Consider the following 23,044-nt stretch of genomic DNA (forward strand, 5'->3'; position numbering starts at 1 on the left):
TATGTTTCTCCTCGTTCAGAAGGACCAGTAACAGAGGTGGAGGACCCTAGGAGGAGGACGCTTATGTTTCTCCTCGTTCAGGAGGACCAGTAACAGAGGTGGAGGACCCTTGGAGGAGGACGCTTACGTTTCTCCTCATTCAGAAGGACCAGTAACAGAGGTGGAGGACCCTTGGAGGAGGACGCTTATGTTTCTCCTCGTTCAGAAGGACCAGTAACAGAGGTGGAGGACCCAAGGAGGAGGACGCTTATGTTTCTTCCCTCATGATAACCTTGGCCCACTTTGGCTGGCCGGGGGGTGGATCAGCTTCTTGGGTGATCACCCCCCCTGGTGCCCCACTGCTTAATGGGTCGGCTATAGGGGAGATTTAATGTCATATCTTGGCCTTCCGCGATGACCATGGAGAGGGTGGCCGGGGGCAGCCGCCCTGTGTCAAGCCCAGAGCGAGGTCCAAGGTAAATACGTCACTGCCTATATAGTTTAAATTATTTATATGTCTTCTTTAAGGTTTTAATACACGTATCCTGCATTTTGAATTTAGTATTATCAGTGCAAAAAAAGGAAGCAATTCTTAGTTGAATATCAGCAGTTCTTATATCGTCTTTTATATCCATTCATTAACATAAGCTTTAGTACTTGGTAAAGTAAGACTAGTTTTGGAAGGCTTTGTCATCAACCTCATACGTCTTCCACACGAGAGGCGTTCTCTGGGATTTGGTCGAAACCATGGAAAACCTTAGTCTTGACCTTTGTACCTTTTTGTAAATTAAGCACTTTACCAGCAAGTGCCAAAATTCCAGCGGGGAGTAAGATAACGCCACAACGCAGCATAACCGGCCTCTACAAGAGAGACGATCTCTAGACGGCTACCATGTGCAAAATTTAGACCTGGCTGAATACCAAGGAGATATACAGATCCCAGACGAGCTTGAAAACCTTAAAAATAAAGGGGGGGGGGTATTTTGGACCTTCGAGGGGGAAAATCCAACATTCCACTAAACGTTCACAGATTTTTCACACCTGATTTTTCTTTGGTCTAGTGATAGTAGAGAGAAGTGGGAGATTTATGCCTCTGGTGGCCCCAGTATCTAGGCCCCATGAGACCTTGCCCATCAAGGCTTCAAATGATGGAAGACAATGACATATGACATCATACTCACACACTGGTTAAATAGTATTAATGAGACACATCCTATGCAATCTCCATTCTGCATTTGTTTTCCAGCCAATAAGGGCGCTGAATTGTGAAACTTCCCCCTTTTTTCATTCACTACATTATCAGGACTAGATACCCTTTTTCAAACTTACAGTAAAGATTCCTTAATCATTCTTGACACTTTCTGATAGCACAAATTTTTTTTTTAAAGCTCCCAAGAGTCCCGGTTTTCACCTGACAGGTCTGGTTTATGGGCAAACAGGATGATGGACCATCTTGGAAGATCGTCTGATCTCTCCTGACCGTGTCCACCTTGAGCAGCTCTGTAGTTGAGCACTGCAAAGTGGACCAGGTCTAAGTCTGGTCACACCCACTTTTGGGTCAGACCCCTCCCCCCTCACCATTGGCCACATTCCTCAGAACAGGTGTCAGCACTGAATAAAAGCCATGACCATGACTGCATATGCCATAACTGCCAACAGCCCTGAATTGACCAGGACAATCTCACAAAGGAGCTTATGGTCGATTGTAAGCTGTCCCAGCAAATGCTGGTTTTATTGGGACATTTGCAAAAAAGTTAGGAGGCTGGGTATTTTGTTGACAGAATGTCCTGCAACATCACCGCTCGGGTAACGTATTGTGGGTTGAATCGTTGCTTGGCTGAATTTGGGGAATAAAATGATGTATCTAATCCTTTGGGAACTGTAGCCATCTGAAAAAAGGTGTAGAATAAATGGGATTTTTTGGAAGTCCTGACATATAAGCAGCTAACAGTACCGAAAACATGAATCTGATTCTAGATATCGAGTTGTGAAAGGATTGTATTGGGTCTGAATCCCAGATAGACTAAAGGACATTTCAGCTTCACCATCCTCAACTTTTTACACCCAAGGTGGGCCACCATGGCAGACACACCTCTGGAAACTTGAGGAACATGTGAGCTACTCGTTAAACCTTTGATTGGTTTACCTGGACCTCAGAAGAGTCCTGAGTATAGCTATAGATTGTCAAGTTAAGCCCCTGAGTTGGCCAGAGGTTCCTCAGTGAACAACAAAGGTGATAATGAGTTAAACTAGTGAATAAACCACTAAAAACCAGTATATGGAGCATGACTAGCACCCCCCTTCTTCTAGACAATCTGTTATTACTTGATGTGACATAATTCATAATACTTGCTTCTCACTAAAACCATACCTTTTTTTTAAGGGTTTGATCTTCAGGAACATATTCTGGTAAGCAAATGGTGACGACGTCTTCTAAAACAAATGGACTTCCTATCAAACCATGGAAGGAATACCTTTAACATGCCGTCTCACTATATGTGAAGCATTAGATATGTAGCTTATGTAAATTCTTCAATATATATATATATATTGGACAAGTTATTTATCAAGATGATTGCCCAAGTTTTGCTGATCTAGATTAACACAACGTATGGTAGACCACATTGTGACGTCCGGTGGCCAGAAGCGTAGATTCCAAAAAATAAGTGTTGTGTTTTTGGTAGGATGATTTGTGAGGAAAGGGTGCGCATTCAGAATAGTCACAAGATGTTCCTTGGTGTTTCTCATGAGGAAAATCGGTTATCTCCAAAACAGCTCCATTATACTTCAGAGAGAAGATTTTGCTGGTATTCCTGGTGGCCCAGGAAGACCAGGTGGGCCTTCAATGCCCGGTTCTCCTTTTACACCTGGTGGTCCCTGTTTACCAATCATCCCACGAGGTCCAGGAAAACCAGGTTGTCCTTGTAACCCTGGTGGTCCTATTGCACCTGGTGGACCATCCGGTCCTGGAGGGCCAACATCACCTTTTGCTCCTTTTTGGCCTCTTAAGCCTGGAGGACCCATACTGCCTTTTTCTCCTTTGATGCCTTGCGTCCCTTTTACTCCAGTAGGTCCTTTCTCTCCTTGGGGGCCAGCATCTCCAGCGGGGCCTCCTGATCCTTGTGGGCCTGGATACCCTAATTCACCCCTGTCTCCCTTTTCCCCTCTTGGACCTAGAGAACCTTTGATTCCTACATCGCCTTTGAATCCTCTTGGTCCTGGTAGGCCTGGCAATCCTGCCATGAAAGATAAACATAATTAGAAGTGATTTTATTATCTGTATTTATTTGTCCAATTACGTATTACGTTCAGTCAACCTTTTTTGACTCTGGAGGGTAAGTTAATAGACCTTCGAGTCGGTGTGTTTAATGTCTGGGCGGGAGCTATGCTTGATTCTGCCCATTCCCTGCCCGTTCCCCATACTGATCTGATCCACTTGCCCTCTTTCTCTGGTGAGGTCTGATCAGAGATCTGGATCTGACAGGACCACCTACCGCTTCCTGCTACTAATGCCTCCCGCTATACACCCCAGCATACTGCAACGGCTTTTCCAATGCTTTGTTGCATTGCCTGCTTACCTTTAAGTCATTGGAAATAATTACCCCCAAGTCACTCTCATTTATGGCTAACAGCACAGAGCTCCTGAAGCTATATTCTGCTTTTGGATCTTTATTTCCCAAGTGCATCATCTTACATTTATCAACATTAAACTTCAGCTAATCTCAATCAATTCATTTATTTGCCATTTGGCTTTTTCCACCCATTGCAGGCCTTTGTATCATCTGCAAAAAGACGTATCAAACCATTAACGCCTTCAGTATTATCACTACTAAAAATATTAAAAAGTCCCAATACTGGGGGGCCCCACTAGTGACAAGACCTTCCTCTGAATATACCCCATTTACGACAACCTTCTGCCCCCTGTCACTCAGCCATTGGCTTATTCAGATCCAAACAATGCAATTCATGTATGAGTCTCCTATACGTGACAATGTCAGACAGGCGATCTCTACTGCCCCTCCCGGGGCTATTATTTTAGTCACCCAGTCAAAGTAATACATTAAATTAGTTTGGCAAAATCTCCCTGCAGTAAACCCATGGTGTTTCTCGTCTTGCAAACCATTTACATCAAGACATTTAACACTTCTTTCCCCAGAATGCATTCCTTCTTCCCGATTGGCTGCCCGCCACATAGATTTCATGTAATACTTTGTAACATGGGGAGAATCAGACACGCTGGTTAAAGAGACAGTCTAATGTCACCGACAGCCCCACATATTAAAGTGCGTAACATGTAATATGCATTATTCTACAATTGGCACTGCAAGCTGTCAATCAGTGGCAGGAAAGTACTACCTCTGAAATCAATAGGAACACTTTTCCCATGCGCACTGGGGGTCTAAACAGACCCTCGCCCCGAGGCGTTCAGCCGAAGCAGTGGCGGAGATGGCTGGAGGTGAGCAGATCACGCGTAAGGAGATGTCTCCTGGAAGACATCTAGCTGAAGGAATGGAGAAAGGGGCAAATATATTCTGGGGGATTCAGCTAATTATATTATTATTATTAAGGAAATTCCATTTAAAAAAAAGACGGGACGACATTTTTTTAATGTTTCTTCATAAAATGGCACAGAAGACTTGCGGAGCCGTAAAGTTTATTGGTGTCGGTGGAAAAACGTTGTCGACTTGTTTTTCTTAATCCTTTCTCGTTAGCGTGTCTGGCTCGGTGTGATGTCATGCTCCGACTCGCCTTATCCCACCCAGAGCTTAAAGGAAGCTAACATTTTACAACTTGTCAATTCTGCAGCTCTCTGCGGGGTTTATCGCGCTACTTTTTCTTTCCGCCAGAAACTTCTCTGTCCCCAAAACCTTATTTATTCGTAGAGTCTTTTCTTCCGTTGAAAAATATATATTTTTTTAAAATTATTTTTAGAATTCCAAAATATCAAATTACTTTGTCTCTTTCGTGTCTGTTTTATACATAAAGTAGCATACGTGCTCATCATAAAAGAAAAATGTAGCTCTTTATTTTCTTTCTCGCCCTCTCTCTCACAGGGCCGGATTGGCAATGACGAGACGGAGCTGGCACTTTAAGACCAACAGCCGCCACATAACCACCAATGCGGCCGATGGCCGGATACGGGCGCTTTTTTGTAGCGCGCGGCCGGGCATCTCCCCCTGCCGCCTGCACGCTGCAGCACCAGATCTGCCACTGGAGCAGCAGATCGGGCGAGTGTGTGGAGCTGTTGGCCACTGGCCCACTGGATCCTTATACTTAACTGCCCTCACCCTAGAGGTCACACACTGTGCCGCAAAACACTTGGACGCCCCAATAGACGAACTTTGACGCCTACACGTTAGCGGATTATGTCCCTCACAAGTTACTCCATAGTCACAAAGTTTGCTACCTAAGGAGTTTCGTTCTTGCACTAGGAGTATCTAATATAAGACTTTCAGCCAATGCCAACGCCCTACTCCCCTCCTGACGCTAAACACTCCTCACCTAAAACATTTTGTGGATTTTATCGGCTACCATACATTATAACGAGGGTCACGGCATCGGCTGCTGTGTTGTTAGTAACGTTGGGAATAAGGTGATCTTGTGCCCCATACACATATCTGGGAACTCTCCGGTTCTCCTGGTCAACACCCGTCTCCTCCAGGTCACAGGACCGGGGTCTTGACAGGCCCCACTCCCCGCCCATTTCCCCTTTAAAAAGGGGTGTTTCCCACAATGTCAAGGGGAACGCCCCTGACGTCAGTAGGCCGCCCCTGAGGTTCCCAGGTATGCTCATAAACCATCAGGGATAGGTATATCCTATACAATTTTACACCATAACCCATCTCCAATCAGGAGGTGAGAAACCTGAACAGGAAGAGGGTCCAATCACAGTGAAACAAATGCACTACGATTGGTCCTTCAGCTTAAGGTCCAATCACAATCAACAATTCCCACAGTGACATGCCTTTCATATATAGAGGTACTTTGCCTTTCATATATTTATATATATACAGCCAGATTGGACCAAGTGTCCGGTGGTCACTCCGTATCTTCCGATAGCCCCGAGTTAATCCACCTCCGACGCATTTACCCCATTCAGTATTTTCGAGGGATATTTTTCAAGCCAAGAGCGGTTCAAAACCAGAAGTTATTTGGTACGTGGTGGGAGACTGTAGTGTTTAAGGAAATTTACTAAAAGAAAATGTAATTTTTGGAATATTTTGTAAAAAAAAAAAAAATTGTACAAATGATTCCTAATTAGGAAAAAAAAGCCAAGAAATGGTGCTTCAGTGAACCTCACACGCCCATGTATGTCCTTTAAATGTTTTTAAGCTAGAATAGGGATGATAAAATGTTCCTTTGTACGGCTCTGTGGAATATGACGGCGCTATACGAAACAATAAATAATAATAATACCCATTTGGCATTCACAAAATAAACCCATTTATTTTTATGGTTTGGGAGCAGAATCTAAAAAAAGACATTTTATATACACATTTGCTAAAGAGCACAGTTTCTTTAGCATCAGCCAATCAATGCTCGCCTTTGTGTCACGTGACAATTAAGTGTTCCCAGTAAAAAAAAAAAAATATGAATAAGGCAAAATTAGACATGCTTAATGAATTCATTTTTTGGGGCATTCTACAGCGCCAGAAATGATGCTTCTGAGAATGCATTTAGTTCCAAGCGTCGGTGGAGCTTATCTCCAACAATGTGTATAGAAACGGCGGGAAATTAGCTGGAATTGCCACAAATACGCTAAGCGAACTTGTTTCACGAGTCATCGAAAGCTTGTAAATGCGATAGAATAATAAACGCAACGCCCGTCGCCCCCACACGGGTTTAGAGTCAAACACGGAATTGGGTGGACCACAGGGCTTTTAATCAAATAAAGCTGCCTTGGCACCCGATCGCCACATAAAACCTTCACGTACTACTCACAATCCCCTGGTAGCAATAGTTACAGAGTTTATTTGGCTTTCGCCGGTTACTTACTGGAGAAAGGTTAAAAAAAAAAAAAGCTTGGAAAAGCCAAATATTAACCCCTTATTAGTTTATTCTGGGTGCTCCTTGGCACTGAAAAAGAGTAAAAAATATAAATAAAGTAATGAAAAATCCAGCTCTCTCCTGGAAAATAAGACCAAGTTTCAGTTTTAAGAACATTAGTCCAAGATGGGATTACTGGGTATTTTCGCCTTAAGCATACCCCCCCACACCAATATTATTTTAGATCTACCCGTCTTTTTGATATTTTGTTTCGTTGTGTTCAGCCGCTATAACCTCTTGTGAGCATCTACTTCCGCTATCGTGAAAAGCCGGAGCTCCACTAGACTAAGGGTTTCTTTGTAAGTCATAAAAGCTCACACACTTGAGGCCCCACATGTGGCAAGCTCAGGAGGACACGGCAAGCTCAGGTGGACACGGAAGTCTCTAGCTGACTTACACTGGGACATACTGATGTCCTTCAACTGCTACCAGGAATGGTACTGGAGATGGACCTCTGGCTGATAAATGACTTGTGTCTGGAGACATGTTGCTGCATGCTTCAACCTTACGCTTTTTCAAGGTGTACCTAGCAAGCGGCCGCAAACCAAACCATCAGATCGGCCCCATGAGTGGAGAAAAGTGGGAGCCCAGAGAGCAAGTAATTGGTGCACCTGGCAGGTATGTAATGTTAGACGGGTCCATACCAAGAGCTTTTGAAGATGCAAAACAAGTCAGTGACTGTATATACCAGATCTCTACCTTACCTTTCACAAAGGTGACATCGTCGAGAATTTTCCCGTGCTTGGTGTCCACCAATTTCATCTCTTCCATGATCATGGACAGGTTCCGTACGTCAAAGTCGAGCCGGGCGCTGAGGAGGCTAAATCTTTCCCTTAGCAGATCAGTAGTGCCCTGCATGAGGGTCACGGATTTATTTAGGTAATAAAGTTCCTCGGCGTGCGAGTGAAATCCCAGGGTGCAAGAGAGTCGAACGTCGTCAAGATATTTCAACATGCTATGGACGTGGTTGTCCGTGGCGTTGATATTGATGAATATGGTGCTGATCTCGGTTTCATGGGAAGACATTCTGCCTTCCAAGCTCTCGAACCTCTCGACCGTCCGATTCTGTGTGTATTTGGAATGGTATTGAAGATCCTGCATGTTCTCCTCGTGGTCATCCAAATAGGAGGAGACGTTGTCCAGTTGTAACTGAAGGCCCATCACCTGCAGAACCAAATCGTGCATGACCTCAGTGTTTTGGCTGATCCTCTGGGCCGTAGCTCCGATACTGTTCTGAATGTTCTTGGAAAGCTCGGCCGTTTTGGCCGATGTGGCCTTAAACCCGTAGACGACTCTGCTGTAATTCTGCCAGTCACTCACAATCTTTTGCAGCGTTAGTGTCTCCTCGTCGGTTTTCCTTTGGATAACGTTCACCCACTCCGATGTTTGACCTAACGTGAAATTTATTTGCTGAACCGCAGCCGTGATGTCGTAACGTTCCTGGACCAGCTTTTTCACCGAGGTGTCCAGCTCGCTAGCCGCCGCCTGCCAAACTCTCACCTGCGACAGGAAGAGCCCCAACGTCTGGTTGATCTGTCGGAGAGAGAAGTCGCTTCTTTGGATCTCGCCATCCATTCTGCTGTTGGTCGACGTGAGAAGCTGGTGGCTTTGAGAAGTCCTGTCTAGAAGCATTTCTTGTACCAAAAGCATCTTCTGGATCTCCTCCAGCTCCGTGTGGAGCTTGTTGATCTCCTCGCCCAAGCGGGTGGCATCATGGCAGTAGGAACAATTGCCCAAAGATTTATCATCTGAAAAGAAAACCAAAAAAAATTAATTTACAATTTCAAAAATGTTAAAAAGTTCTGATTGATGATCTACAAGAAGGTGGCACCTTATCTAAAAGACAAGGAAGACATATTCTCCATTCTCTACCTGGTTCTGTCAGACTCTTGCCTACTTGTTCTAACTTTAAATGTTCACAAAAACCCCACCTGTTCAGAGAAGCTTACAATCTATCCCCTTAATACCCTCAACCTGCCCCCTAAGGAACCATCTGTCCACACCACCTTGGAGATTTCCATCCATTGACCTCTCCACGCCCCCCCCCGCTACAATCAAATCATCATCACCAAAGTGGTCTCATGTCCTCCTCCTGTCTCGTTCCCCCTCAACCTCCTCATAGATTGTAAGCTCATAGGGCCAGCACCCTATTCTCCTTCTGCCCCGGTATGTCTTAACAAGTGTTAATACTTTACTAAATTGTTGTTAATTATCACAATCCCCTATTTGTAACGGTAATATAAATATATATTAATAATAATAATTAATACTAATTTGAAAGAAGTAAAAATGACAATAAAATGAACCTTGTTTTTATTTTTCACGTGAAAATAATTCAGCCGGCGCGATAAATTTGCCATTTAAATGAATCTAAATCCTCCTCCTTTTGGGTTACTTTTTGCTGTTTAGCGAATTCCCGTCACTCGTCTTTTTTTTTTGGCCGTTCGGAATGAGTTCATTCCAAAAACAGGATGTGGTTATTTTTTTCAAGTGAACTTTTGATATTAACAGAAGATTCCGTGTCCAAGTTTCTTCCCCCTCGGCCGATACACAGAAACCACTATTATACCCTTCAAGGGCTTATGTATAGAGGGGTTACACGGTTAGGGCAGGGGCCAGACCTGGACTGGCCATCTGGCAACCGCCCAGCTGGCACCAAGTGGCAGGGGCCACTCACTTTTCGTGCTGCTGGCATGGCGGATCCGGGCCGTTTATAAAGAGTGTAACAGGAGACCAGGCGTATTCACGCACGCCATTTAGCGGCCGCTGGCCTTAAAGTGACAGAGACGCTTTTCTGCTATATATATATAATCGGAACGATGTATACATTGTGGCTCATATTCCTGATATATTGACTTAAAATGTGTATTTTAGTTTTGTTGAGTTTTTGGCACAACAAACCCCGCTTTTGGTTAAAACACTGATCAAATCAGTCCTACAGGTAGCCAACTGTGATCAAAAAGTTCAGTGTGTCCAGATCCCCTTGATACGAACTGAAATACAACCTTTACAGGTATATATTAAAAAAACAAATACCAGTATATATATATATATATATATATATATATACTTATATTACTATTAATAATTCAAAATAATATATTAATATAAAAATAACTGATATACCGTAGTATTATAATAACTAATATTGAATAATTTATAATATACTAATATAATAATAATATAATAATAAATACCGTAATAATAATAATGTTTTAATTCATTATAAATAATTATCTTTACTATTCTTCCTGCTGCATGTTTTTTTTAAATATTTTTTTATATTTAATATTATAATTGCTAGTTTAAACTGGAGGGGGGGTATACTGAGAGCACCAGTGGTCTGGCTCGAATGCTATCTTATTATTTCCCTGTCTTTAGTGTTGTTATTACGTAGCCATAATTGTTACAAAACAAGGCCAGTTGCATCATGATGATGACATCACAGGAACGCTTTTAATATGAGGAAGCACCAGGAGGGTTATGTTGCCATTGGGGTTACTGCAGAAGGGGGTGAGACTTTCCGCCCCGGGTGCCTATGGGTAATTCCGCTATTGAACAGTTTTGATTTTGACCAAATTTTTTTTAACCCCTTAAGGACAATGGGCGGTCCCTAAACCCATTGAAAACAATGCATTTTGAGCCCGTACATGTACAGGCTTTGTCATTAAGGGGTTAAGGCTCTTCTTATCAGATCTCAGAGAAAAAGGAAATAATAAAGAATATTTACCGAGTTCTTGGAGGTTTTCCTGCACGGAAACAATTTTCTCCTCGTAATAATTCTGGGCCGTGCTCAGGTCGTTGTACAAAGAGTTGACTTTCCTGAAGACTGATGAGGTGAGAGATGAAACAATCGGAATGAAAATGACATCACCGGTTTAAGCAATCCGTGCACGGCCAGAAAAAGTCAATAAACTGAGTTGGCGTTCTGATTCATGTAATGTAAGGAAGTTTTACTTTACTGAGAGGGTGGTAGATAAGGGGAACCGCCTCCCAGCAGAAGTGGTAGAGGTTAATACCCTGAGGGGGATTAATCCCCATCCAAAGCATTAATAACACATGCCCCGGGGTATTACGGATGTCACGGAGCATGAATTGTTTTTTAGGAGTTGCGTATGTCCTGTGGGTGAAATCCTCAACAGAAATTCCAAAATAAAAACAATTTATACCTTCCAAGTGTCCCCTTTTCTGGGTCACAGTCCTGATTTGCTGAGACTGTCTGTCTACTTTGACTGACTGGCCCAAGGAGCTTTAAAATTGATGGCGGTCTGTACCGAGTGCCACGAGGGGGGTCTCCTGCCCTTGTCCCTCCCCACCTTCCAGCCACTACTCCCAACAATAGTGCCCTGATTTGTAGGTATGGAAATGCCTGTGTCCATTAAGGGGTTAATAGACTTGTTCTTTTTGCATAACTATTAAGGTCATAAACCCACCGCGTCCGAGCGGAGACCCCATGTTTCATGTCACTAAACGAAACCCAGCTGCCTTATAACGGACAATATTGGGCAACATCTCCATTCTCTGGAATTTTCAATAAATAATCTTAAACTCCACTGCCCCCCCCCTTCCGATCTCAATCTTGTAAACAGATTAATCCCATGTAACCCGCCAAATCGGGAAACAAAAATGTTAAGTATCTCATTTTCAAGGCAAAACTGTAAACAAGTTACCTTTTTTTAACACGTTAAGCCCTGGAAGAAAACAATCATGGAAGTAAAGGGTTAACTACGACACAGTTCTTGATTGTGTATCAATTTTTAAATTGTAATTTGTTTTTTTAAATTGAAGCTAAAGCTGCATTGCGGACTGAATTTCGCAAATGTGTTTTTTTTATATGATTGTTCGAACTTGAATGCGTGGAAAGACTGGAACCAAAGAGCTGACAATCTAAATAAACAGCTGCATTATTTGTATTTTTATATAAACTCAGATTAAATGAACATTTTTATTTAAAATAATTCCACTTGCCTAATGAAGCCAGTATGATGACCGCCGCGATCAGAACCACGATGATGACATAAAGAACCTTCACCGAGTGCTGGAGCGTCAGGTTCTTCTGGCATTTAATGCAATTGGTTCCCATCCGGCCTAAAAAATAAAAGTCAAAAACACGATATTTTAATATTTTTCCGCTGAATGTAACAATTTTGCCACTAAAGGCATTGAGAGAAACCCCGATTCTCAGTCCTGGCGAATGCCCTCATCTAAAACATGGCTAGAAATTCCATATGATGTAATATGATGTAAGATATGATGTAATGTGATGTAATGTGATGTAAGATATGATGTAATATGATGTAATGTGATGTAAGATACGATGCTCTATCTATCAACTTTCTAACAGCAGATAACAGGAAGGAAGTCAGACAAACCTTACGATAATTCCATTTGTAGGAACAATACAGGAGGGAGGAGTGACATTTGGCCACACCCACTCAAACTCTCTTCCTCCCTAATCCCCAACCACCTGAGGGAGTCTGGGGCTGCTTCCACATGAAGCTCCCCAAGAGATAGAGCTCCGAGTATCCTACCCTGGGTCATTCCTCTGCCCGCCAGACCCCGGGGAACCCCGTACCATGTACCGTGAAATTTCCACCTACCGTTCGGTCTGCACCTGCCGGAGGGCATATCGTCTTCCTCCTGAATGAGCTCCTCGTCTGTAAGACATAAAAGTTCTGCTTTCTTTTATGGTGACATATTTATAACACCCAACGTTCTAAAAAAATGTATTCATATATATACGACAAGGAAGAGAAAATGACATCATCAGGAGCTCGTTGTTCCAAGTAGCCAATGACTGCGAGATAAGGCGATGGATGTGTCATCATACACTGTGTATAGCGCCCTCTAGTGGCACAACAGCAAACCTTAATCAGTCGCTGGTCTCGTCTTAGATTCAGGAGCCGTATGTCTATCCCATGCATGTTTAATCCCCTCACTGTATTACCCTCTACCACTTCTGCTGGGAGGCTGTTCCACTTACCTACCACCCTCTCAATAACTTAGTTATATGGTTCCTGGAAACAGGCAGTTAAGATGGCTGCTCCCATAATGAGGGGGCACATGGGAGCTGCAGCCGCGGAGGCCACATTTTTACAGCTCCCTGGGCCAGTCGGGGGAGACCAGAGGATGTCTCCAAGGGAGCCGCGATCCCCACAGCTGAGCCACTCAGCAGCCCCAAAAATCAGGACTGTCCACGTGACACGTGGCATAATTGCTTATTCATTCCATTTAAATTTGATTAACACGTTTTGTTTGAGGGACTTTTCTGTAGCCAAAGGGTTAAAATAACCCCCCAGCTTCGTAGAAACGCTTCGTTTGCGACCTTTCTAAATATAAAAGGTCTTTGTGGACCCGAGGCGGCGGCGGCGGCAGCTTCCTCCGGGATGTTTGGAGTTCTCTCCCCGCTGATGAGGTGACATTTTCCGCTCGCACAGGCGGCTTTAAAAAGTTTTTTCACAGCAGAAACACAGAGGTCCTCGAGACGCGGGGCAGAGGCAGAGCTTGGCGGGTGTCGGGGTGGCAAAATCGGGACTGTCCCACGCGAAGCGGGACAGATGGGAAGCATGATATAAAACAACAAACAATAATAATAACAATGACATCCGCCCGATCGGTGCACGGAGCGCGGAGGCCGATGTGGCTGCCTGCTGTACGGGCAAGAGAATATCGGCTGACGGGCTTTCAAGGACTACAACTCCCATCACGCTCAGTACGGTGGGCGTTACAGCCCTCAAAAGCAGGGGCACAAAAAAAGTAGAGGGGAAAAATAATGGTAAAAATGTGTATTTTCTTCAGATAACCTGCGTACCGACGAATAGCTTAGCGTGCCCCCCAACAATATATATATATACTGTATATGTATATATGTTACGCTGCTTATTAAATTGTCCCCTAAATCATATATATAGAAAAAAAACGATGAAAATGTGTCCTGAATACCATCACAGGTTAATTTCCCTCATTGTATTAACCTCTACCGCCTCTGCTGGGCTGCTGTTCCAGAAATCAGTGAAGAAATACTTGGTAGGGTGCGGGGAATCTTTCTAGCAGTGCAGACCCGACTTCCGGCATGTTGTTTACTGTCCAGTCTGACACGCGTGATCTTCCCAGTGTGACATCATATGTTTCCGCGTGGAAATATGTTTCCAATCTCACTGCGGGGATGACCTCATCCCTGAACGCTAACATTTTCAGGGCTAACATTCCAGACTGCAACTCCCATCACACCTATTCCAGTGCTGTGTGTCGGGTGACTGTCAGAAATCACGCAGTAGCTTAATATACCCGCTGACGGGTTTAGTAGATAACTCCCATCACGCTCAGCCACCTGTTTTTGGATTGGCAGTTTCTCATCAGGCTCATCCAAGCTCTTCATTTACAGACATTAGATACCAAGCACTTTCTATTCATTTAGTTGCTGACTATAAAGCCCATCATCCAGACGACTCTGATTTTGATATGTTATCCCCCATTAATCACGGTGACTTATATATATCACATATAAAAAAGCAGCAGCCATACACGATTTCAGGGCCTCCGAGGTCCCTTCTTCAAATGAGATGATTCCACCTGAGGAAGAGACCTCCGAGGTCTCAAAAGCTTAACTTCAACTGAAGACTCCAACATCCTGGTCGATCTCATCGAATCACTCGTCATTTACGAAACAGCGACTCAAAAGTCTCCTCTCCAGCACCTCTCCTTCTGATATGCGGACTATCGGGCGGTATTATTATTATATACTGTATTATTATTATATACGGTATTATTATATATGTTATTATTATATGCGGTATTATTATTATAATATACGGTATTATTATTATATACTGTATAATTATTATATACGGTATTATTATATACTATATTATTATTATTATATACGGTATTATTATATATGTTATTATTATATGTGGTATTATTATTATATACAGTATTATTATTATGTGCGGTATTATTATTATTATATACTGGATTATTATTATTATATCCGGTATTATTATTATATGCGGTATTATTATTATATACGGTGTTATTATTATATACGGTATTATTATTTGCGATATTATTATTATCTATGGTATTATTATTATATGCGGTATTATTATACGAGGTATTATTATACGCTGTATTATTATTATTATATACGTTATTATTATTATTATATGCAATATTATATACTGTATTATTATATACAGTATTATTATTATTAGATACGTTATTATTACGGTATATACGGTATTATATGCGGTATTATTATTATATACTGTATTATTATTATTATATACCTTATTATTATATGCAGTATTATTATAAACTGTATTATTATTATATACGGTATTATTATTATATACTGTATTATTATTATTATATACGGTATTATTATATATGTTATTATTATATGCGGTATTATTGTTATATACTGTATTATTATATACATTATATGCAGTATTATTATAAACTGTATTATTATTATATATACGTTATTATTATATGCTGTATTATTATATACTGTATTATTATTATATACGTTATTATTATATGCGGTATTATATACAGTATTATTATATACGGTATTATTATTATTATTATATACGGTATTATTATTAATTCTGTAGCACCCTCATATAACGCAGCGCGGCAAAACAGTCCTTTGCATATGGAACTTTACTTAATTACATTTAAATAATAAAAAAAATAAAAAACGAATACCAGTAAAAATAATCAGCATCGTCAGCAAAGGGTTAACTATAGGATATAGGCTCAGTATAATACCCCATATATGGAAATATTCATTCCGAGCCACAGACACTGGTGGGTCGTTCCATGCATTCACTACTGACTGAAATGCTAAATTGTTGTATGTCAGTTTATGGCTGCTGTGGGGAACCACAACTCTTATAACACTCAGCCATCTGCAAGCTGGTTAAATAGAATCTGCCAGCAGATCGGCCCAATTTGGCCCTCGTCGAGTCGCCCGTTTCTCCAGCTGTAAAGACTCAAACCTTAATCAGCCGTTGGTCTTGTCTTAGATTCAGGAGCCGTATGTCTATCCCATGCATCACTGTATTGCCCTCTACCACTTCTGCTGGGAGACTGTTTCACTTATCTACCATTCTCTCAATAACCACAGTGAATGGCATAACATGGAACTCTCATGGATCTTTGCCCCAGTCTCAGGGTCTCGGGGGCAGATTCTCAGGGTCACACAGTCTGGATCGGACTCCTTCCTATTCCCCCCACTGGGATCATATATAAGATCCTGTTATGGTTGATATCGCTGCTTGAATACAGGTGACTCAATTAAATGTATCTTTAGATAATGACAAGTCAAGGTTTCCATGACGACCGGTATTAGAGCCGTTTGGGTGACACATTTGGCGAGCCGCTACAGAGAATCTTCACGACGGGCTATTAAAGGGTTAATATAGAAAGCGTCTCAGTGGCGGCTCGTTATGATAATCCGGTCATTAAAGAGTTAAGTGGGGACCGCGGCGCGCGAAGCGTCTCTCCTTACCTTTCATTTCGCTCCCGGAGCTGGAATCCTCCGTCAGGTGGTCCGAGAAACGCGCCGAGGGGCTTAAAACCCCGTTAACGCCCCCCCTCCCCTCCCCCGGGGAGAAACGGCAGGAAACGCCCGGGAATTCTCTCTCTCTCTTCTTTTTTTTTTTTTTGTTCTTTTGTTTTTTAAAGAAAAAAGCAGAAAAAGAGATGTGCGTTTTGGGAAACTTTTTGTGTTTCCTTTAGAAATGTTTTGGATGGAGGCGTTTGCGGCCCCCGTTGGCCCCCGGCTCGGAGCGGGCGGACGGCATCCCGGAGCACTGGACTCTGTGTGAGCTGCGAGCGGAGCGGCTGCGGGGAGGAGAAGGGTTCTTGGCCGCCGTCCAGCGCAGGCTGGGGGAAATCTGACACGGTGCCGTGCGGCCGGCGGGCAGAGGGTCCGGGCCCCCCCCCATCTCCTTCACAGTAACGACAAACAAATGTTTCGGTGCGGGGGCCGGGGGGGGCTGGAGATTGAGACCGACAGCGGACCTCTGATCCGGGGGGGGGGCAAGAGACCCCGCAGCAGTTATTTAACTTCATGTCATCTGTATGATGTCATCTCCCTGACATCACTCGCTGATTTATCTATACATTATACAGGGGGCCGGTCACTGATTTATCTATACATTATACAGGGGGCCGGTCACTGATTTATCTATACATTATACAGGGGGCCGGTCACTGATTTATCTATACATTATACAGAGGGCCGGTCACTGATTTATCTATACATTATACAGGGGGGCCGGCTCACTGATTTATCTATACATTATACAGGGGCCGGTCACTGATTTATCTATACATTATACAGGGGCCGGCTCACTGATTTATCTATACATTATACAGGGGCCGGTCACTGATTTATCTATACATTATACAGGGGGGCCGGTCACTGATTTATCTATACATTATACAGGGGCCGGTCACTGATTCATCTATACATTATACAGGGGCCAGTCACTGATTTATCTATACATTATACAGGGGCCGGTCACTGATTTATCTATACATTATACAGGGGCCAGTCACTGATATATCTATACATTATACAGGGGGCCGGTCACTGATTTATCTATACATTATACAGGGGCCGGTCACTGATTTATCTATACATTATACAGGGGGCCGGTCACTGATTTATATATACATTATACAGGGGCCGGCTCGCTGATTTATCTATACATTATACAGGGGGCCGGTCACTGATTTATCTATACATTATACAGGGGCCAGTCACTGATTTATCTATACATTATACAGGGGGCCGGTCACTGATTTATCTATACATTATACAGGGGCCGGTCACTGATTTATCTATACATTATACAGGGGGCCGGCTCACTGATTTATCTATACATTATACAGGGGGCTGGTCACTGATTTATCTATACATTATACAGGGGCCGGTCACTGATTTATCTATACATTATACAGGGGGCCGGCTCACTGATTTATCTATACATTATACAGGGGGCTGGTCACTGATTTATCTATACATTATACAGGGGCCGGTCACTGATTTATCTATACATTATACAGGGGGCCGGTCACTGATTTATCTATACATTATACAGGGGGCCGGCTCACTGATTTATCTATACATTATACAGGGGCCGGTCACTGATTTATCTATACATTATACAGGGGGCCGGTCACTGATTTATCTATACATTATACAGGGGGCCGGTCACTGATTTATCTATACATTATACAGGGGGCCGGTCACTGATTTATCTATACATTATACAGGGGCCGGTCACTGATTTATCTATACATTATACAGGGGGCCGGTCACTGATTTATCTATACATTATACAGGGGGCCGGTCACTGATTTATCTATACATTATACAGGGGCCGGTCTGGGGCTGGCATTCAGGATTTGGGCCGCTTACTTCTAGTGAAGGGAAATCTTAATGCTTCGGCGCCAACACTCTCTGGACGAGGCTCGGCTTCCAGATTTGTGGAGTTTGGAGAAGACCTTTTCCAGCGTGACTGCCCCCCCCCCCCCGAACACAAAGCAAGCTCCATAAAGACGGCTGGATGAGTTTGGGGTGGAAGAACTCGACCGGCCACACAGAGCTCTGACCTCCACCCCATCCCTTTGGGATGAACCGTAATGGAGACTGCGAGCCGGGCGTCTCGTCCAACATCAGTGCCGACCTCACAGACGCTCTACTGGAAGAACGGCAAAAATCCCACAGAAATCCTTCCCAGAAGAGCGGAAGCCGTTATATCTGCAAAGGGGGGGCCAACTTCATATAAATGTCTGTGTATTTAGAATGTGATGTCATCAAAGCCCCTGCTGGCGTCCAAATACAAGAAATCTCCCTCTGGCCGCTCTTAACCCCTTCAGTTTCCTTTTGTGCCGCTCTATCTCTCCTCTCCATCCCTCACTTTCACTTTCTCTCCGTCCCTGACTTCTTCCTTTCACATTCTCTCGCATACACTTTCACTCTCTCTCTCAAGCTTTCACTCTCTCTCTCAAACTTTCACTCTCTCTCTCTCGCACTTTCACTCTCTCTCTCGCATACACTTTCACTCTCTCTCTCTCTCATACACTTTCACTCTCTCTCTCTCGCACTTTCACTCTCTCGCATACACTTTCACTCTCTCTCTCGCACTTTCACTCTCTCTCTCGCACTTTCACTATCACAGATCGCTTTCACTTCCTCTCCCCATATCTTTCACTTTCTCTCTCTATTGTCCGTGGCTTTCACTTTCTCTCCCTCCTGTTTATCGTTCTCTCCCGTTCTCCTCTCTCTCTCTCTCTCTCTCTCTCTCTCTCTCTCTCTCTATAGATCACTTTTGTCCATAGGTGTCACTTTTTCACTATCATTTCCTTTCGGTTCTCTCTCACTCCTCACCTCCGCTCGCTCTTTGGGTTTTTCCGTTATGTTTACGCCTTCCAGCGCTCCCCTGTATCCTGCGCTTTCGGTCATTTTAGATTGTAAGCTCTTTTGAGCTCTTTTATTTCGGTATAATTGTTATGTCCGGTTCACCCGTCTCTCACCTTCCTCAGGCTCTCTCTTGCTGTCTCTTTGTCTGTCCTCGCAGTTCTTTGTTTTCTCACTACTGCCCCCTGGTGTTGGAAAGAGGAATTTCCAGGCATTGGTTACATTTTAATATAAATTATTCATTTTTCAGGGACATTCAGCCTAAAAAAACCCACATTTTTATGACAGGTTTTGGAACATATAGACCCTGACATGAGAAAAGCCTTAGCTAAACGCATGGGGAGGAATAATTCAGAGAACAGAAAGCTGGCTGCTTCCATAGAATAAACATAGGGGAGGCGGCTCTACTGCTCCACTTTACAGCAGATTCTTTTAAGGGGTGTATATTCCTCCCAACTGTCCTGCTTCACACGGGACAGTCCCGATTTTGCCACGCTATCCCTCTGTCCCACCAAGCTCTACCTCTGTCCCGCTTTTTTGGGAGAATAGAATATTTCTACAAAGTATGCGGAAAAACAAAGGAGCGAAGAAGTGGCCAGCCTCCGAAGGCCGGACCCTGAATGCTTTAACTCAGGTTGCCACCTTTTCACAAGCATTTTCCTGGACCATCTCTGGAACACCGGATGGTGCGACTGGGAGGTGACCAAGGAGAGAGACCTGCAGAGATAAGAAGAAAGGAGAAGAGGAAAAGAGAAAAGGATGGTGAAGAGGAAAGAAGACAAGAGGAAAGGGTGAGGAGAGAGATCAGAGAGAGGGGGGATGATACAGAACGGAGAGTAGAGAGGAAGAAAAGAGTAGAGAAAGAGCAGAGAGAATAAAGAAAAGAGAGCAATCTGTAACCGAGGGGGGCATTTAGAAGAAGAATAATGGGGTTTATTTACCCCGTTTAATGTATAAAGCCGTTTCCTGCTGTTTCTATACACATTATCGGGGCTTTTAGGGCTGTAGAACCCTGCAATCCCCTCATACCCAGCAAACATTCTGACCTCCTAGAAAAGAGGGGCATCAGGGGAGGAAAGAGGGGTATTGGGAGGAAAGAGGCTTTGGGGGAAGAGAGAGGGATATCAGGGGAGGAGAGAAGGTTACAAGGGAAGGGATAAAAAAGGCATCGGGGAGGAAAGAGGAAGATGGTGTGGAGGGACAGTTGGCAGGTATGTATCTGACGAGTGACCGCCTGAATAAAGATTAAACTTGTTTCGCATGAAAGATGTTTTAAAGTTATGCACAAAGAATGATTCTGGTGCAAAGTTCTTCAATAGTGGCCTTATCACCATAGCAACCAGTACACCACCCTCACTGATTGGCGCACCACACTGGCTGCAATCGGGATAACGGCTGCCTGCTTAAGACTTCAGTTACTATTTTTTTCCCTAGAATTAACTCTTTTAGCTAAAAAGGTAGATGATATGTCAAGAGAAACATTTCTTAACTTAATTGTTAATAAATGTTTTATTACGAACAGCCTCCCAGCAGAAGCGGTAGAGGGTAATACAGTGAGAGACTGTAATATGGGATCGGCATACGGCCGGCAGTTTTCGGACCCAACAGGTTAAAAAAAATGTAAAGAGCTCTGCTGCCCCCTAGTGGTCATTGTTTACATTTCATCTCTATTAAGGACAAGACAATATATTTCTTTTCGGGAAAAATCATTCATTTTTGTTTGTTTTGGGTAAAATAACTCAAAAAATACCCCAAAGGCTTTCCAGATTTTAAATCCTGGAATCCCCCCCCCATCTCTCCATGGGATGGATTCCTAAGCAACGCATCTTTTATGGGCCAATCGGGGAAACGGTTAACCAATAACCGGTACATTTTTTGTGTTTAGTTGCTCAATAGCGTGGATGGCGCTGATTACGCAATCCTGCATAACGCTGCTTTTTGCTTATTAATGGTCCCCCCCCACCATGCGCTGGCCACGCGCCGGACGCACTCACTCTGCAGATGTTCGATGCCGGAAATGTCACGGCCGCTTCCTGGGGTCTGGTTTTCTATCGTATGTACGCATACCTCCCAAGTGTCCCTGCTTAGTATGAAATGCCCCCATACCAAATCCCGGTGCACCTATCTCTTCCTCTGTGCCCCCCCTTTCCTCCCCTGATGCCCCCTTTCCTCCCCTGATGCCCCCCTTTCCTCCTCTGATGCCCCCCTTTCCTCCCCTGATGCCCCTCTTCTCTCTTCCTTGATACTCCTTCCTTGAAGCCCCCTCTCTCCTCCTCTGATGCCCCCTTTCCTCCTCTGATGCCCCTCTTTCCTCCCCTGTGACCCTCTCTCTCCCCTGATGCCTCTTTCTGCTCCTCTGATCATGCCCCTCTTCTCTCTTCCTTGATACTCCTGCCTTGATGCCCCTTTCTCCTCCCCCATGCCCCTCCTCCTGCCTTGATGCCCCTCTCTCTTCCCCTGATGCCCCTCTCTCCTCCCCTGATGCCCCTCTTTTCTAGGAGGTCAGAATGTTTGCCGGGTATGAGGGGATCGCAGGGCTCTACGGCCCTAAAAGCCCCGATAAAGTGCTTTAAGGTGTTATACACAAAACTGAGAAATGTGCATACTTCCCAACAGTCCTGGTTCTAATGGGAAAGTCCTGATTTTCAGGCAGTATCCCGGGTGGCTGCCCTACTGTCTCGCTGTAGCAGAGGAGAACATGGGCCGGTCACAGACTGCCGCTGCGGCTCTCGCGTGGCTCCCTCATCATGCTCAGCCGTAGAGCGCCGCCTGGTGGCTCCTTGAGTAAAGTGGGCTGTGAGCTGGCGGGTTTAATGTTAACTCTCATCACATAAATACTACTGCTACTCGAGTCACCTGTATTCAAGCAGGGATTCCAGCTGCGATCTAGCAGGGAGAAGCGCACCCGTTGGGGTGGTCAGATACGATTAAATCAGTGGAGAAGGTGAAGGAGTTGGCTTTAGATTGCGTGACCCCGAGAATCTGCCCCCTCACCCCGAGACTGGGGTAAAAACCCTGCAAATCTGCCCCTTCACCCCGAGACTCAGGGCAAACCCCCCTCAGTTCCCAGGCATGCCGGTGCGAATAGGAGAACGCATTCTTTATTACTTGATCCTCTGTCCCGGGAGAAATAGCCCCGCCGAGGGGTAATTGTTCTTATGGGAACCCTGCGGACAGCGCCTCGTATGTCTCTGGAATCAGCGATGGGACTGGCCTGTGGGTATTCAGGTCACTCGGCATCTGTACTGCGGGGATTACACGGCATTACACGCCTCGTCGCGGGATTACACGGGCAAATTAAAATAACAACGACTCCTATACCTACCAGCTGTCCTGGATTTCCAGGTAAATTCACATTTCTGGGTGATAGTGATAATGCCAGTTCTGCCACCTTTTGCCACAGATCTCCGGCCATCACCTGCTCTTTAATGGATATAATAGCGGGGAGGTCCCTTTAAATGTTCATTGCATTACCCCCCCCCCCCTGCTATTTGCTATATGCATCCCCCCCCTTCCTCCAGGTATTTCATGCAGGAGGTGATAGACTCATTATCAGTAGGGGTTGATCTATTGAGACCC

At 44.0% G+C, this 23,044-nt stretch overlaps 1 protein-coding gene across 1 annotated transcript; it reads right to left on the bottom strand.

The window, feature by feature from the left end:
- Positions 1-2,122: 2,122 nt before the first annotated feature.
- Positions 2,123-16,685, bottom strand: SCARA3 (scavenger receptor class A member 3). The gene is made up of 6 exons (XM_053458465.1): positions 16,544-16,685; positions 12,627-12,683; positions 11,995-12,114; positions 10,757-10,855; positions 7,731-8,774; positions 2,123-3,215 (listed from the first exon to the last, which is right to left on the bottom strand). Exons 1-6 carry the CDS (start codon positions 16,548-16,550, stop codon positions 2,767-2,769), a joined length of 1,776 nt encoding a protein of 591 aa, XP_053314440.1. The 5' UTR covers positions 16,551-16,685; the 3' UTR covers positions 2,123-2,766.
- Between the last annotated feature and the right edge of the window lie 6,359 nt (positions 16,686-23,044).

The sequence above is a fragment of the Spea bombifrons genome, chromosome 3 (assembly GCF_027358695.1).
Source record: "Spea bombifrons isolate aSpeBom1 chromosome 3, aSpeBom1.2.pri, whole genome shotgun sequence".
NCBI lineage: Eukaryota > Metazoa > Chordata > Amphibia > Anura > Pelobatidae > Spea > Spea bombifrons.